Source organism: Zingiber officinale, chromosome 4A (genome assembly GCF_018446385.1).
Source record: "Zingiber officinale cultivar Zhangliang chromosome 4A, Zo_v1.1, whole genome shotgun sequence".
In the NCBI taxonomy this organism is placed as follows: Eukaryota; Viridiplantae; Streptophyta; class Magnoliopsida; order Zingiberales; family Zingiberaceae; genus Zingiber; species Zingiber officinale.
In genome coordinates, this window is record NC_055992.1 from 95,592,736 (window position 1) to 95,611,547 (window position 18,812).

The window sequence follows — 18,812 nt, forward strand, 5'->3', positions numbered from 1 at the left end:
GTATTTTTAGACCATGAACCATATCATATCATGCGTCTCCCACGTGCGAGGTATCGCTCCCGAACTCCGCCCTCCTCCGCCTCCGTCACGCGTTTGATCTCGTCGGAGGTGCTCTAATATCACCGGAGATGCGATCGATGGCTGGAAAGCGCTTGTGGTGGCTAGCTCGTCCCTAGCCCTCTCTTCCTCTTTCTCTCATAGTGGCATTCCCTCTTACACCGTCTTCTTCTCTAGCCCTAGACGCCGGAACCTTGGTGTTCCTCTTGTACCCGCCGTCGACTACCTCTTTTCTCAACCTTGTCATCGCCTTCCGGAAGGGGAGGCACGAGGGTTTCCTTCCAGGTTGATTTTGACAGCAACATCTTCAAGGAGTGACATAACTACAGCAAGGCTTATTTTGGCCTAGGTAAATTCCTTTTTTTTTTCCGGTGTTTATTTTTATGGGATTATTGATCCAAAGGGAAATTGCACTCCAACATGAAGTTTATAGAGTTTTGAAGGTTGTTTATAGTGTCTTTATGTGCTTATTTCAGCACATTTGGATTTGAGGTTGAGTCATCCTATTGTGTTTAATTGGTGAAGAAGTTCTTGAGACAGTACTGATCTAGGGAGGTACTGTTTGCTCTTGGTCAATACTATATAGTGTCTCTTGATCAACAGTAATTGAAAAAAGAGATGGATGAGGTGCTTGGCCTACTTAGTGGTAAATCAGAATACTATTAATCACATGCAATAGCATGGTTGTGCTGCTGATGCCACAATAAATCTTAGGCAATGCGGAGGTAGAGTTGGCTCGAGTAATTGAGTTTGTCAAAATAAATTTTTTTGATCAAATGTTAACCTATTAAATCCTTTTTTTATTGATTCAATGAACTTTCAATCAATTTAATTTATTTTCATGGTGTTAATTTGCTTATTTCTAGGTAATTTCTTGGAGCCTCTACTTTTTCTATACTTCTCCATCAATCTAAATGAAATAGCTGACTTCTCAGAAAATATTAGATTGACTTTTGCTTATACCGACCTAACTTGGGTGATCCATATCGATATGAACTGATTTTGATAACTGTGGCTTAGCTAATATGAATACTGTAATATGGAGCTGCTGCCTTTATTTTTGTAATGAACAATTTCCATATTGCTATACCCTTATATGTGTATAACATTCTTTAAATCGTTTTGTCAAGATTTTTATTTAGACTTCCAAGTGTATCCTGAGTCATAACTATTTTTTCTGTAATAATTTTCTTCAGGAGCTTTCTAGAAAGTAAGAATTACTTACTAAAAAAATTCAATTAAAGTATCTACTAATTGTATTATGCAAGGATTGAACACCTTATGGCTTTGCTAAAGTAAAACTGGAATAGTAATAAATTGGTGATGTTATACTAACCTGAAAGCATTACTGAACCTATGTCCATGTTCCTCAGTTCCATATTACTGAACATATGTCCATGCTCTGAACATTGAGTTGTTTCTTTTATCAGTTTCTCATTTTATTGTTGTGAAATCTGATTTATAAACTTGTAACTTGTGAACTTGCCGATTGATTTGAAAAGTGATACAAATGGGCTTATTTCTTATATGTCAGGTCTGGTCAGTGTAAAATATCAGACAAATATCAGTTTTTTTTGTCTGTTTGAGGAGGAAAAGCTGTCTACAATTCGTTGCTCAGTTTGGATTTCAGATGTCTGTGTGATGGCTCGATGTGGTCGGTTTTTCTTGATTTCTTCATTTGCTGTGCGACAACGAATTTCATTGCCTTGCAGTCTTTATCGGAACTTAACTGATTCACCAGAGCTCCCTGATTGGTTTAGGCATCCACATGACCAGCATAATTATGTGGACGCCGATGATTTTGTGCTCCAGACTAAGTTGGAATTTTTGGAAGCTAGTGATTCCAAAAGGAAAACCACCGACTCTAGGTTAGATTATGGAAAGGAGCCTTGCAATATAGACGATAATGATGTTGATAAGATATGTAAAGTTTTAAGGTTGAACTTCACGTCTTTTGAAGATCTCTTCCAAGCTTTTGTTGGTTGCAATGTAGAAATTTCTGAGGCTTTGATCAATATGATATTGAAGAGATTTAGCAATGACTGGTTTCCAGCCTTTGGCTTCTTTAGGTGGGCTGGTGCTCGAGCAAATTTCAAACACTCTTCTATTTCTTATGATATGATGGTTGACATTTTAGGGAAATCGAAACAATTTGATGTGATGTGGAGTTTGATCAATGAGATGGTTTGTCTTGGAGGCTTAGTGTCACTAACTACCATGACCAAGGTGATGAGAAGGCTTGCTGGAGCCGGTAGGTGGGGTGATGCCATAAAGATTTTCAAAAGCATTGAGAGCTTTGGTGTTAGGAAAGATACCATTGCTATTAATGCACTATTAGATACCTTGTGTAAGGAGAAGAGTGTTAAGCATGCAAGAGATGCATTTTTGGAATTGAGGGATGAAGTACAACCTAATGCTAGTAGTTTTAATATTTTGATTCATGGATGGAGCAAAGCACGAAAAATTGAAGAGGCTATAAGAATGATTGAGGAAATGAGAGAATTTGGTTATACCCCTTGTGTGATTACATTCACTTCTCTGATTGAAGGCTATTGCTTGGAAAAGAACTTTAGAATGGCTTGTGCAATTCTTAATGAGATGCGTGGGCATGGGTGTCAACCCAATGTTGTCACATATACTATAATAATGCATTCTTTGGCTAAGGCCAAAGAAATTCAAGAAGCCTTGCTAGTATTTGAGATGATGAAGGATGATGGTTGTGCTCCAGATACCTCATTCTATAATTCTTTGATTTTTTTGATGGCGAAGTCAGGGAAATTGCGAGATGCACATCACATATTTGAGCAAATGAGCAAAAACGACATCTTACCAGATGTGACCACATTCAATACCTTAATTTCAGCTTCCTGTGATTACTCTGAGGCAGAGAATGCTCTAAAGCTAGTCTTCTCAATGCAAGAATTTGATTGCAAGCCTGACATCAAAACTTACACACCCTTATTGAAACTTTGTTGTAAATGGAAATGGGTGAGAGTCCTTTTGTATTTACTTGGGCACATGTTTAAGAAAGATATTAGCCTTGACTCTAGTGCATATAATCTGTTGGTGCTTGGACTTTGCCGAAATGGCAAAATAGAACAATCTTGTTTATTTTTTGAGAAAATGGTCATGACGGGGTTCACACCTAAACAAAGCACATACTGTATTCTAATCAAGGAACTGGAAAGAAAGAATATGGATAGAGTAAAGTTAAAGATACAACAATGCATGCTGCAGGTTGGGACAATGAAACTAGGTGATTTTCAGCAATTGTATAAGCATCATAATGAATGAAGGCCAAGTGGTTGCTGATGGAAGTCATCTTTGAGTAATCTCATTTGTGGTTTACGAGGTAATTGTTGTGATTAAGCTTGTTCTTTTTCCAGTCTGGATTTATTGCTTTCTATCTTTGAGTAATCTCATTTGTGGTTTACGAGGTAATTGTTGTGATTTAAGCTTGTTCTTTTTCTAGTCTGGATTTATTGCTTTCTTCAGGGTGTTTTATTGATTTCTATTAGTCCCCACCGACTGTCTATGCCATTGGGAGGGAGTAAATCAGGTATTGAGCAGACCTCATGTGGGAGGACATTTTTCACCGGCTTTGCTGGGATTCAACCCTTGCTCCATACTACAAATCTGTCATATTGTTACCGGCTCAGCTACGCCTTGTGGGCATTTCAGTTCTAATTTAGTTATGAGGCGAATCTGTTAAGCAATTATGCAATGCTTGCGGAGACTCTTTAAGAGGACTAATACGTTGATGAGTTACAACTGTGTGTGAACATTAATTGTCATATCTACATATCCAAGGTGCAGAGTGTTTTTGATTCTATGTATTGATGATCTAGATGTCAATCTCTCTTTCCTACATAATAACAGTCTGTTTGAACTTGCATCATTGGAATGAACTGAAGGAGCTACATCTTGTGTTTGATGGAATCAGTGATTCTTTGGCTATTAGTTGGAATAAATATTACAATAAGCACATGAAATGATTTATCGGGTTAAACCAATTTAGAAGCATGAGTAAAAATACTAACAAAAAATTATCCATTAGTACAATAAGCAAGTAAAGTATGAGCTAATCTAATAGATTGAATCCCAATAAGAATATCTCTGATCTAGAGTCCCGCAATAGTTCTCGGTCGTGAAAGTGGAATGAAATATCAAACCACAATAGTCCTCCCATGGATGATTGTGTTTCTTCTGTAACATGAGCCACTAGTGTTGTTTATGGACTTGATCTCTATCATTTCTGACAAAATTGTTGTCTCTTTTAACATCTATTTAATTTTTTTTTTTTTTTAGTTTTTGTTTTTGCAGACACTAGCTATTGTCAAGGAAGAAAACAATTGAGATCCCAATTCCACATCAATTCATGTATGTTCTATGTGGAACACCCTGATTGTTAACTCTGTTTCATGTTGTTGATGATAAGAAATTTCCTGTTCAATTTGGACGTGAGGTAATTTGTACAATGTCACATTTACCTTGTATTGGTTTTCCCCCTTGTCTTTGTTTAACAATAACATAACACATGTAGGGTCATAGGACTTTTTTGTTTGATAATCCACGAGTCAGGGCCTTGGACTCAACTAATCCTGGAGGTGGGTGTCCTTCCTCTTGGTTCGCCCACCGGGTAAATCCGGAAGCACAAGCGGTTCTACGCTCAACATCCAACTTACTAGATTTTTCACCCCATTGCAGGAAAATGCCCTACAGTGTGCCGTAGTTAGGATTCGAACCATGGGTGTTTGAGAGTATGTTGAATGCTTTTACCGTTACACCATAGGGAATATTTGATTTGGTGCTTTAGATGCTCAAAATGTTTTGATTACTTAGTTTGTCATCATAGTCGATCGTGCACCATATTTGTCTTAATTATTTGAGATTGAACACAAACTTTTACCTCCATCGAGAATTCATGATTATTGATTTATACAATATTGGCTGACAATGGTCGTCTATGCTTAACTCAATTCATAGCCTTTTTTTCATTCGGACTTGGAACTATCATTGACTGTCGTTTTCATGGCTCAGTTATTTTGCCAAATTATTATATTATGTATATTTTTTCTATCAATTCTTCATAATTTACCTAGAAACTGCGAGACTATAGTTTGTTATTGATGACGATAAGAGCTGGTAAAGTGTTGCAGGTGATGGCAGGCATGTTAAATATGGCAGATCGAGCTGATTGGAGAAATTGTAAGCTTAGCAAGCAAGAAGAACAAATGGCAAGAGAATTCAAGGAGGGATTTGATGCTTTTGATCCTGTAGATTGATTTACTAGAACCCTTCTTCTGGTAATTACTCGTTTAACCAAGATCTCCAACAAGGATTTCTGATACCTAGACATCTTCAAAGTTCTTGCACAGAATTTTGAGATAAATATGACTTTCCCATTTTATTCACCATCATTTGGTTTTAGATGTCATTGGTTGGTTGTTGACTAAATGTTTGAGCCAAAGTCGATTTATGTATTCCATCATCATTTAACACGGGCCGTGCAGTTTATCATAAAGTTAAATTAGTGGTGCCTATTATTGTTAAATTTTGATATCGAGTAGAGTATTCATTATTCGAATCCTAATGTTCTTAAATTTTAAAACTAATTTTTATTTAACATCTCTCGAGTTTCAATAAATAATATATTTTTTATTGTAAAAAATGTGATATTTTTTTTAACAGATTTTAATAACTAGTGCTGTACTACTGTGTAATCTATCGATTCATTTATACATTTGTCGAATTTCTTTTATGGGATAATAACTCTGAGAATTGTTTGGATGGCTTTCTCAAGCAATTTATTCCGTCGGCCCGATCAACATCCAGATTCGAATATTGAATTATAAAAAAAAATAATTTCAATTTTTTCTATCTCCCTCGCTTGATTTCTCCCCGATCGACTCTCGATTTGTTGTCGCACCCGTCGTTGCCTGTCGCCCATCTCTCCACTCTCTGCGTAATATCATGAGCTTTCTCTCCGAATCTCGGTCCCGCTGCCCACTGCATACTGGCTCAATTGCCGCGTTCGCTGCGCTTCAAGGTACGTTTCTTTGTTTCTTCTCTCTCTATTTTCCATGCGAGTCGTTGCTCCGGTGCCGGTGCCGAAGCGTTTTGGTGCAAGTCGGCGGGCGGAACGATAAGGTCCACCCTCGTTGACCGGCACCTCTCGGGCACCTTAATCCTTCAACCATCGACTTTTCTCTTCAAGATAATATTTGATGCATCTCTACTCACTTGTTCTTCATTTGTCCTCCGACTGAACAGTGCATGGAATGCTTGACGAGATTGTGAAGGTTTAGTTTATCTATGCTCTAAACATTGAGTTGTTTCTTTTATCAGATTCTCATTTTATTGTTGTGAAATCTGATTTATAAACTTGTAACTTGTGAACTTGCTGAATGATTCGAAAAGTGATACAAATGGGTTTATTTCTTATATGTCAGGTCTGGTCAGTGTAAAATATCAGACAAATATCAGTTTTTTTTGTCTGTTTGAGGAGGAAAAGCTGTCTACAATTCGTTGCTCGGTTTGGATTTCAGATGTCTGTGTGATGGCTCGATGTGGTCGGTTTTTCTTGATTTTTTCATTTACTGTGCGACAACGAATTTCATTACCTTGTAGTCTTTATCGGAACTTAACTGATTCACCAGAGCTCCCTGATTGGTTTAGGCATCCACATGACTGTTAGGGTCAATATGTAGCTAGAGGGGGGTGAATAGCTCATCGCGCTCGTCGTTACTTGTTTCTTGGTGATGATACGCAGCGGCAAGAACAAGAAACACAAATACTACGCTAACACTAGGATTTACTTGGTATCCACCTCAAGAAGAGATGACTAATCCAAGGATCCACACACGACACACACTCTACTAGTAAAAACACACCTTTACGGTAACTATCGAAGACGGAGAAGCTTTGTACAAACTCACACAACAACAAGAAGAAAAGATGAAGTAAATACAAGTAAATCTTACAAGATTTTATACAATGAACCCTAGCTAGCTTCTCCTTTTTGTTTGGAACGCCTCTTGACCTTGGAAGTGCAAAAACACTTTGCTCCAAGAAGTTTCAAGAACTGGCGGTGAGCTCTGGAAATGTCGCAGTGAAGTGTCGAGAAGGATCGGGTGAAGTAGTGCTGAAGAAAACGCTCGCAACAGCTATATTCAGCGCCAACGGTCGGATGCTAATCGATTGAATTGCTCTCAATCGATTGGGGAAACTTTGGATCGATCGGTTGATCGATCCAGAGCACCTCTGTGCTCTTGGAAATTGCTTGAATCGATTGCCCAATTGATTCAACATGTCTCGAGTGATTTCCAAGGCTATCGTGCGATTTTCCAGCCTCCCAATCGATTGCCCGATCGATTGGAGGTTTCAATCGATCAACTGATCGATACAGAAGCTCACTGTTCGCTCAGAAACTCTCCCAATCGATTGGGGAAGTGTTGATCGATTACCCAATCGATCCAGACCTTTTCTGTACAAAATCACGACAACCAATCGATTGAACCCCCAATCGATTTGCATGCAGAAAACTATGTAGAGCTCGAAATTAGCTTCGTTTCGCATCCGAAATCACCTCATTCCGATATCCGAGTCAAAAGTTATGGCCTTCGGAAGTTTACTACGTCCGAACTTTCTAATTCCATGCCAACTCCCTATTAGACTGGTCGCTAAGAGTTTGGTCAACTTTTGACCCATTTGGACTTTCTCTTTGCCAAATTCTCGTTGGACTTCTGACCACTAAGTGCGGTCCTCCTTGACCCACTTAGATATACCATCTCGTGCCAAGTGTTCGGTCCTCCGTGACTCACTTGGGCTTTCTTCCACCAGATGTCCGATCACCCTTAACCTATCTGGATTTTCTTGTGCCAAGTATCCGGTCAATCCTTTGACCTACTTGGACTTCTCAATACCAGGTGTCCGGTCAACTTTTGACCCATCTGGATTTCCACGTGTCTGGCTTCACTCACCAGGTCTTTCAATCTGCCTGACTTCATTCACCAGGACCTTCACCTAGCTTCACTTACTAGGATTTTCATACTGCCTAGCTTCACCCACTAGGTCTTTCACATGACTTCACTCACCAGGATTTTCATACTACCTGACTTCACTCACCAAGACTTCTCCTCCGCCTAGCTTCACTCAATAAGTCTTTCACTTGGCTTCACTCACTAGGATTTTCCTTCTGCCTGGCTTCACCAGGACTTCTCCTTTGCCTAGCTTTACTCAATGGTCTTCTCCTCTGCCTAGCTTCACTCACAAGGTCTTTCACCTAGATTCACTCACCAGGATCTCTCAACTGTCTGACTTTACTCACCAGGACTTCCCATCTGCCTGGGTTCACTCACCAGGACTTTCCAGTCGAGTATCCGTTCAACCTTGACCTATTTGACTATTCTTCACACCTAACTGGTCAACCTTGACCAGAGGAGAATTGTACCAACAATCTCCCCAAATGAACGATTGCACCTGCAATCTTCATGTATTGTGAAACATCGAAACCCAAACATCAAGACTCAAGATTGAGCCATCTCAAGCGTAGTCAACCAGGTCAACCTTGACCTAGGGAATATTGCACCAACAATCTCCCCTTTTTTGATGTTTGACAATACTTTTAAGTTATACTAATCCCATAGCCTCAACTTCCTTTCCTACCAAAGTATGAATGAGGGTTTCCTTCATTCTCCCACATTCCTAGAGGGCAAACTTCCTCTTTAGGTAATGAAGGCCTAACTTAACCCTACATTCTTCCCCTATTGACACACATAAAAAAGAACTCTCCCCCTGAAGAGTTACTCACCGTTGTTCACAACTTCACTCGTTGTTCATAACACCATAATGAATGTCTCATACCCTTCATTATCTTCAACGCTCACCCTTGAGCGTCAACCAATCCAACAATAAAGGTCCCATATCCTTCAGTACTGTATTAAATGATCACCTTGGAGCATTATTCCACATTATGATGCTCATCCTAGAGCATCCACAACCCCTCAATGAAGATATTCACTCTCTATCATTTTTCAACGCTCAACCTTAAGCATTATTTTTCTAAACGAAGGTTTAACCACCTTCAATGGTTTTAGAAAATAAGTTTCATGTCCTTAAAAAGTAACTCCCCCTAAAGACATGCTTCAAACTTCTGTTATTATATCAACAATAATTTGGAATCTCCAAATATTTAGGAAACTTAAATTTAGAAGTTTTGAGGTTCAAAAATTCAATAATAAAACTAAACCTCAAACTAAACTTTTACTTAGTCTTCTTTAACCAATCCCTCCTTGTTGTCATCATGAAAACTCCCCTTAAATATATACAAATAAGTTTTGAGGGGTTAGGAATGATTACCTAGGCTAAAAATGGTCTAAAATGCCGAAATTTAACTTTCCTAGCCGAAATCAGCACTTCAATCGATTAAGGTGGGGTCTCAATCGATTGAACCGGATTCAATCGATCACTGGATTGATTCAGTCTGTGTGGATCGATCGGAGGATCGATCCAGCGAGCTTCTGCTCGCGACAACATGCCTTCTCAATCAATCACCCGATAGATTAAGGCACTCCAATCGATCGGGTGATCGATTGGAGCACTGAAAATCTGAAATTCAATTCAGTGAATTTCAGAAACTCTCCAAAAATTTTACAAAATTCTAAAAATTATGAAAATTCGTGTAGACATTACTTAGGGTATACACTATAAAGGAAAAATAGTTTTCTATGAAAATACTTCCTATTTTCAAAGATTGACATAAACTTGAAAACTTGTAAAAACTTGAGTATTTTCTTCAAGTTTGTACCTAACTTTTCAATGATGATTACTACCAAAAGATAGTCTTCATCAAGATTTTCCAAAAGCATTTTAAAATGATTTTCAAAACCAATATCCAACCATGTTCTTTGAGTTCAATGCACATGACTTGTACATTAGCTTTCTCAATGATTGGAAAACACATAACTATGTGTTTTGATGAACCTAAAACTCAAAATAATGCACAAAATCAACATCTTGAGTTTTGTTCATCATCCTAACATCTCACTTGTATATAATGTGCACTAAAATACATACAAGTCACCTTATAGGTCTTTGTGAGATGTAAAGTTTGGTTTTGCCCTAAACAAGAGATCATACAAATCTATCTAGACATTTTAGATTATGAACATCCACCTAGGATGTTACTTGTTAGTAAATGTCATTATCCTTAATTGCAAGGAATTAAAAATAATGCATGATGAGTTATGACATACATCAAAATAAATAATTTTCAAAATAAAATTTTGCTATAACTACATGATGTATGTATGACATGACATGATATTTTTGTATTTTTTATAATAAGGCATGAATGCAAAAATGATGTCATGACATGTGATGAGCAAACAAAGCATGACAATTAACTTAAATAAAATACTTAGATTTTCTATCTAAGTATCCTTAAATCCTTAGCTAAACCTAAGAATAATTTTAGATTGCTCATATCTTCTTAAGAAAATGCCCAAGCCCAACTTTGGCATTTCCTTTACTCTTAATTTATTATGCCAATTAAAATTACACATAATTCCTCAAGGTTTGGCACACTTTACTCTTTCAAAGAGTAATCAATTTTTTAAATTAAGGTCTAGCTTGCCCTTAACATTCTAAGAAAACACCAAAACCCAACTTGGTATTTCTTACACTTCTCCCAATTTTGCCAATTTAAATTGGATTTCAATTTCTCAAGTTTTGGCACTTTTTACTCTTCCAAAGAGTAAACAAATTTATAAAAAGGCTTAAATTTGCCCTTAATTCCTTAAGTTAATGCCAAAAATCTCAACTTGGCATTTCTTGTGCTCTTTTTATTTGTGTCAATCAAAATTAAATTAAATTCCTCAAAGCTTGGCACATTTCACTCTTCCAAAGAGTAAACAAGTAATCTATTTCATTTTCAAAGGTTAATAAAAACCTTGAAAATACTCCTCGAGTGTCAACTTCATCAAGGTTGGATTAACTATCTTTCCAATTAGAGTTGACACTCTCTAACCCATCTAAGGGGTAGAGAAAATGTTCCTAGGGACCCAAAATCTATTGGTGCTCCTTGGATGCTCTAGGTACTCACTAGGGATAACTTCCCTAGTTACCTTCCTAATGACCTTGTTAGGCTTCTTAGAAGCCTTGATCACCTTCTCTAGCTCCACTCTAGGGATTACTTCCCTTGTGACCTTCTTAGTGACTTTGTTAGACTTCTTAGAAGTCTTAGTCACTTTTGTCATAGAAAAGATACTCCTAGGGATAACTTTCCTTATATCCTTGACTTGACTGCTAGACCTATGGTTGGTTCCATAGCTATATGGAACCCTATGATAAGAAGACACATTCTTCTTGGTTTTAGGTTTGTATCCCAAACCTCTATGACCATTGGATGACCCATGTTGTTTTCCTAGACCTAGGTTTTGATTCTTGGGCCCTTGTGTTTCATTTGTGATTCTTCTAAGGGTCCTCTCCAAGTTATCAAGTCTTGACCTCAAGACTTGATTTTCTCTCCATAACACCTTAACCTTAAATTTTTCACTAACACCTTGATTTTTTTTTTCTTAGGCAAATACCTAGAATTCTTAGAGTTATTGCCTAAATTATTTTCTACCCTACTAACCTTAGGTTGAGTGATTTTAGCATCTTAGGCTACATAATTTTCCTTAATTCTATCATGCTTCCTATCTTTATGGTAAATGACATTAAAATGAAATAAATTAGAGCTAACATGCTTTTTACCATTATTTAAAGAGGTAGGTTCAATAAATGATACCTTGGGTTTTACCTTAGAAGCTCCCCCTTGACTTGTGCTTCCTCTTTTTGGCTTGACCGACTTCTTCCCCTTTGAACATTAGCTCTAGTAATGTCCTTTTTGGTTGCAAGAAAAGCACACAATGTGCTCCTTGCTTTTCTTTATTGTGGTGGCGGTCTCCTTGGGCTTCTTCTTGCCCTTAAGAGTCACTTGGCCTTTATTCTTAGCCAATTTTGGGCACTTACTATTGTAGTGCTCTTTTTCCCTACACTAATAGTATATAATCTGATTTTTATTATTAATTGAAATAATTATACCTTCACGTGTAGGAATGACACTTGACCCTCCATTTGACTTTTCTTGATTTGTGGAGGTGGCACCATCTTTTTCTTCTTCGCTTGGCCCGAAAGTAGAAGCTTCTCCTTCTTCTTGCTCTGGTGTCATCGAATGTTGCCCCCCCCCCCCCCCCTCAATCCTAGAGGTGGATGCTTCATCATCTTCATCCTCTTGCACATGAAACAAAGAGTATGCTCCCTCTTTGTTCTTTTGATTGCACTTCTTTAAGGGTGAAGCGTCTTGGACTTTTTCTTCGGAAGTTGAGCTTCTTTCAACTTCGATTTCCTCTTCCTCTGGGTCCTGCTCCTATGAGTTACCCTCTTTGGATTCTTCTTGATTTGGTATAGTGGAGGGTTCTTCATGAAGCTCGGCCAATTTGTTCCACAATTCTTTTTGCATCTCCAAATTCTCTAATTTTGCATAAAATTAGACTTGGCAATAAACTAACCAATAATTTGGTTACCTTGTCATTTGCCTCGTACTTTTGGATTTGCTCTTGACTCCATTTGCTCTTTTTGAGAATCTTGCCTTTTGAATTCTTTGGAGCTTCGAAGCCTTCCATTAGAGCAAACCATTGCTCTATCTCCATCATAAAAAAAATTTCGATCTTTGAATTCCAAAAATCGAAGCTCGTCATTGTAAATGATGGAGGCACCCTTGTGCCAAATCCGAGTCCATCTCGGAATTCCATCTTGAAGTTGAGCTCTAGATAAATTCTTTGACTTGATGAATTTTGCTCGAACTTCTTCACCCTCTAGCTTTGTTGCCCCTTCCGGCGATGATTCCAGTGAAGAGCGACCTCGCTCTGATACCACTTGTTAGGGTCGATATGTAGCTAGAGGGGGTGAATAGCTCGTCGCACTCGTCGTTGCTTGTTTCTTGGTGATGATACGCATCGGAAAGAACAAGAAACACAAATACAATGCTAACACTAGGATTTACATGGTATCCACCTCAAGAAGAGGTGACTAATTCAAGGATACACACGCGACACACACTCCACTAGTAAAAACACTCTTTTACGGTAACTACCGAAGGCGGAGAAGCCTTGTACAAACTCACACAACAACAACAAGAAAATAAGAAGCAAATACAAGTAAACCTTACAAGATTTTATATAATGAACCCTAGCTAGCTTCTCCTTCTTGTTTGGAACGCCTCTTGACCTTGGAAGTGCAAAAACACCTTGCTCCAAGAAGTTTCAAGAACTGGCGGTGAACTCTGGAAATGTCGCAGTGAAGTGTCGAGAAGGATCGGGCGAAGTAGTGCTGAAGAAAACGCTCGCAACGGCTTTATTTAGCGTCAACGGTTGGATGCCAATCGATTGAATTGTTCTCAATCGATTGGGGAGGCTTTGGATCGATCGGTTGATCGATCCAGAGCACCTCTGTGCTCTTGGAAATTGCATGAATTGATTGTCCAATTGATTCAACATGTCTCGCGTGATTTCTAGGGCTATCGTGCGATTTTCCAACCTCCCAATCGATTGCCCGATCGATTGGAGGTTTCAATCGATCAACTGATCGATACAGAAGCTCACTGTTCGCTCAGAATCTCTCCCAATCGATTGGGGAAGTGTTGATCGATTACCCAATCGATCTAGACCTTTTCTGCACAAAATCGTGACAACCAATCGATTGAACCCCCCAATTGATTGTCCAATCAATTGGCAAGAAGAAAACTGTGTAGAGCTTGAAATTAGCTTCGTTTCGCATCCGAGATCACCTCATTCCGATATCCGAGTCAAAAGTTAACACCTTTGGAAGTTTACTACGTCCGAACTTCCTAGTTCCATGCCAACTCCCTATTAGACTTACGACCGCTAACAGTTTGGTCAACTTTTGACCCATCTGGACTTTCTCTTTGCCAACTTCTCATTGGACTTCTGATCACTAAGTGCGGTCCTCCTTGACCCACTTAGATATATCATCTCGTACCAAGTGTTCGGTCCTCCGTGACCCACTTGGACTTCCTTCCACCAGATGTCCGATCACCCTTGACTCATCTGGATTTCCTTGTGCCAAGTATCCGGTCAATCCTTTGACCTACTTGGACTTCTCAATACCAAGTGTTCGATCAACCTTTGACCCATCTGGATTTCCACGTGCCTGACTTTACTCACCATGTCTTTCAATCTGCCTGGCTTCACTCACTAGGATTTTCATATTACCTAGCTGCACTCACTAGGTCTTTCACCTGGCTTCACTCACCAGGATTTTCATACTGTCTGGCTTCATTCACCAGGACTTCTCCTCTACCTAGCTTCACTCACTAGGTCTTTATTTTTGCTTCACTTACCAGGATTTTCCTTCTGTCTAGCTTCACCGGGACTTGTCCTTTGCCTAGCTTCACTCAATGGTCTTCTCCTCTGCCTAGCTTCACTCACAAGGTCTTTCACCTAGATTCACTCACCAGGATCTCTCAACTGTCTGACTTTACTCACCAGGACTTCCCATCTGCCTGGGTTCACTCACCAGGACTTTCCAGTCGAGTATCCGTTCAACCTTGACCTATTTGACTATTCTTCACACCTAACTGGTCAACCTTGACCAGAGGAGAATTGTACCAACAATCTCCCCAAATGAACGATTGCACCTGCAATCTTCATGTATTGTGAAACATCGAAACCCAAACATCAAGACTCAAGATTGAGCCATCTCAAGCGTAGTCAACCAGGTCAACCTTGACCTAAGGAATATTGCACCAACTCGATGTTTGACTTCGATGTTCGGTTTTTTCTTCATTTGTTGTGCGACAACGAAGTTCATTGCCTTGCACCTTTATTGGACCTTAACTGATTCACCAGAGCTCCCTGATTGGTTTAGGCATCCACATGACCAGCATAATTATGTGGACGCCGATGACTTTGTGCTCCAAACTAAGTTGGAACTTTTGGAAGCTAGTGATTCCAAAAGGAAAACCACCGACTCTAGGTTTGATTATGGAAAGGAGCCTTGCAATATAGACAATAATGATGTTGATAAGATATGTAAAGTTTTAAGGTGAACTTCACGTCTTTGAAGATCTCTTCCAAGCTTTTGTTGGTTGCAATGTAGACATTTCGAGGTTTTAATCAATACGGTGTTGAAGAGATTTAGTAATGATCGTTTCAGCCTTTGGCTTCTTTAGGTGGGCTGGTGCTCTAGCAAGTTTCAAACACTCTCCTATTTCTTATGATATGTTGGTTGATATTTTAGGGAAATCGAAACAATTTGATGTGATGTGGAGTTTGATCAATGAGATGGTTTGTCTTGGAGGCTTAGTGTCACTAACTACCATGACCAAGGTGATGAGAAGGCTTGCTTGAGCCGGTAGGTGGGGTGATTCCATAAAGACTTTCAAAAGCATTGAGAGCTTTGGTGTTAGGAAAGATACCATTGCTATTAATGCACTATTAGATACCTTGTGTAAGGAGAAGAGTGTTAAGCATGCAAGAGATGCATTTTTGGAATTGAGGGATGAAGTACAACCTAATGCTAGTAGTTTTAATATTTTGATTCATGGATGGAGCAAAGCACGGAAAATAGAAGAGGTTATAAGAACGATTGAGGAAATGAGAGAATTTGGTTATACCCCTTGTGTGATTACATTCACTTCTCTGATTGAAGGTTATTGCTTGGAAAATAACTTAGAATGGTCAGTGCAATTCTTAATGAGATGTGTGGGCATGGGTGTCAACCCAATGTTGTCAAATATACTATAATAATACATTCTTTGGCTAAGGCCAAAGAAATTCAAGAAGCCTTGTTGGTATTTGAGATGATGAAGGATGATGGTTGTGCTCCGGATACCTCATTCTGTAATTCTTTGATTTTTAAGATGCAACCATGTATGAAGTTGATATGGAGTCTCCATGCCTAGGAGGCAAACATGTAGACATTACTTAGGGTATACACTATAAAGGAAAATAGTTTTCTATGAAAATACTTCCTATTTTCAAAGATTGACATAAACTTGAAAACTTGTAAAACTTGAGTATTTTCTTCAAGTTTGTACCTAACTTTTCAATGATGATTTACCAAAGATAGTCTTCATCAAGATTTTCCAAAACATTTAAAATGATTTTCAAAACCAATATCAACCATGTTCTTTGAGTTCAATTGTACATTAGCTTTCTCAATGATTGGAAAACACATAACTATGTGTTTTGATGAACCTAAAAAACAAAATAATGCACAAAATCAACATCTTGAGTTTTGTTCATCCTAACATCTCACTTGTATATAATGTGCACTAAAATACATAAGTCACCTTATAGGTCTTTGTGAGATGTAAATTTGCCCTAAGTAGAGATCATACAAATCTTTTAGATTATGAACATGACCACCTAGGATGTTACTTGTTAGTAAATGTCATTATCCTTAATTGCATTAAAATAATGCATGATGAGTTATGACATTCAAAATAAATAATTTTCAAAATAAAATTTTGCTATAACTACATGATGTATGTATGACATGATATTTTTGTATTTATAATAAGGCATGAATGCAAAAATGATGTCATGACATGTGATGAGCAAACAAAGCATGACAATTAACTTAAATAAAATACTTAGATTTTCTATCTAAGTATCCTTAAATTAGCTAAACCTAAGAATAATTTTAGATTGCTCATATCTTTAAGAAAATGCCCAAGCCCAACTTTGGCATTTCCTTTACTCTTAATTTATTATGCCAATTAAAATTACACATAATTCCTCAAGGTTTGGCACACTTTACTTTCAAAGAGTAATCAATTTTTAAATTAAGGTCTAACATAACATAAGAAAACACCAAAACCCAACTTATTCCAATTTTGCATGGATTTCAATTTCTCAAGTTTTGGCACTTTTTACTCTTCCAAAGAGTAACAAATTTATAAAAGCTTAATTTGCCCTTAATTCCTTAAGTTAATGAAATCTCAACTTGGCATTTCTTGTGCTTTTTTTATTTGTGTCAATCAAATCCTCAAAGCTTGGCACATTTCACTCTTCCAAAGAGTAAACAAGTAATTTCATTTTCAAAGGTTAATAAGAAAATACTCTCGAGTGTCAACTTCATCAAGGTTGGATTAACTATCTTTCCAATTAGAGTTGACACTCTAACCCATCTAAGGGTAGAGAAAATGTTCCTAGGATCTATTGGTGCTCCTTGGATGCTCTAGGTACTCACTAGGGATAACTTCCTAGTTACCTTCCTAATGACCTTGTTAGGCTTCTTAGAGCCTTGATCACCTCTCTAGCTCCACTCTGGGATTACTCTCTTAGTGACTGACTTCTTAGAAGTCTTAGTCACTTTGAAAAGATACTCCTAGGGATAACTTTCCTTATATCCTTGACTTGACCCTATGATAAGAAGACACATTCTTCTTGGTTTTAGGTTTGTATCCCAAACCTCTATGACCATTGGATGACCCATGTGTTTTCCTAGACCTAGGTTTTGATTCTTGGGCCCTTGTGTTTCATTTGTGATTCTTCTAAGGGTCCTTCTCAAGTCTTGACCTCAAGACTTGATTTTCTCTCCATAACACCTTAACCTTAAATTTTCACTAACACCTTGATTTTTTTTTTAGGCAAATACCTAGAATTCTTAGAGTTATTGCCTAAATTATTTTCTACCCTACTAACCTTAGGTTGAGTGATTTTAGCATCTTAGGCTACATAATTTTCCTTAATTCTATCATGCTTCCTATCTTTATGGTAAATGACATTAAAATGAAATAAATTAGAGCTAACATGCTTTTTACCATTATTTAAAGAGGTAGGTTCAATAAATGTTTTGGCTTGACCGACTTCTTCCCCTTTGAACATTAGCTCTAGTAATGTCCTTTTTGGTTGCAAGAAAAGCACACAATGTGCTCCTTGCTTTTCTTTATTGTGGTGGCGGTCTCCTTGGGCTTCTTCTTGCCCTTAAGAGTCACTTGGCCTTTATTCTTAGCCAATTTTGGGCACTTACTATTGTAGTGCTCTTTTTCCCTACACTAATAGTATATAATCTGATTTTTATTATTAATTGAAATAATTATACCTTCACGTGTAGGAATGACACTTGACCCTCCATTTGACTTTTCTTGATTTGTGGAGGTGGCACCATCTTTTTCTTCTTCGCTTGGCCCGAAAGTAGAAGCTTCTCCTTCTTCTTGCTCTGGTGTCATCGAATGTTGCCCCCTCAATCCTAGAGGTGGATGCTTCATCATCTTCATCCTCTTGCACATGAAACAAAGAGTATGCTCCCTCTTTGTTCTTTTGATTGCACTTCTTTAAGGGTGAAGCGTCTTGGACTTTTTCTTCGGAAGTTGAGCTTCTTTCAACTTCGATTTCCTCTTCCTCTGGGTCCTGCTCCTATGAGTTACCCTCTTTGGATTCTTCTTGATTTGGTATAGTGGAGGGTTCTTCATGAAGCTCGGCCAATTTGTTCCACAATTCTTTTTGCATCTCCAAATTCTCTAATTTTGCATAAAATTAGACTTGGCAATAAACTAACCAATAATTTGGTTACCTTGTCATTTGCCTCGTACTTTTGGATTTGCTCTTGACTCCATTTGCTCTTTTTGAGAATCTTGCCTTTTGAATTCTTTGGAGCTTCGAAGCCTTCCATTAGAGCAAACCATTGCTCTATCTCCATCATAAGAAAAATTTCGATCTTTGAATTCCAAAAATCGAAGCTCG

The 18,812-nt window shown here is 38.1% G+C and overlaps 1 protein-coding gene and 1 pseudogene across 9 annotated transcripts; both read left to right on the plus strand.

Annotated features, from left to right (window-relative positions):
• Positions 1 to 5,611, plus strand: LOC121970250 (pentatricopeptide repeat-containing protein At3g22670, mitochondrial-like). Of its 9 annotated transcripts, none has more exons than XM_042520837.1 (4): positions 1 to 157; positions 235 to 406; positions 1,592 to 3,409; positions 5,217 to 5,611. In XM_042520837.1, exon 3 carries the CDS (start codon positions 1,699 to 1,701, stop codon positions 3,349 to 3,351), a length of 1,653 nt encoding a protein of 550 aa, XP_042376771.1. In that variant the 5' UTR covers positions 1 to 157; positions 235 to 406; positions 1,592 to 1,698; the 3' UTR covers positions 3,352 to 3,409; positions 5,217 to 5,611. The 9 variants fall into 9 exon arrangements, 7 of the variants coding, with proteins under 7 accessions (XP_042376771.1, XP_042376766.1, XP_042376764.1 ...); XM_042520832.1 differs by adding an exon at positions 4,366 to 4,522 and having other exon boundaries at positions 2 to 406; XM_042520830.1 differs by adding an exon at positions 4,366 to 4,437 and having other exon boundaries at positions 2 to 406.
• A 9,276-nt stretch (positions 5,612 to 14,887) lies between these two features.
• LOC121972517 lies at positions 14,888 to 16,024 on the plus strand (annotated as a pseudogene).
• The last annotated feature ends 2,788 nt before the right edge of the window (positions 16,025 to 18,812 follow it).

Bases quoted from the DNA above. Each gene is read 5' to 3' on its own strand.
- LOC121970250 (XM_042520837.1), top strand. From the start codon at position 1,699: ATGGCTCGATGTGGTCGGTTTTTCTTGATTTCTTCATTTGCTGTGCGA.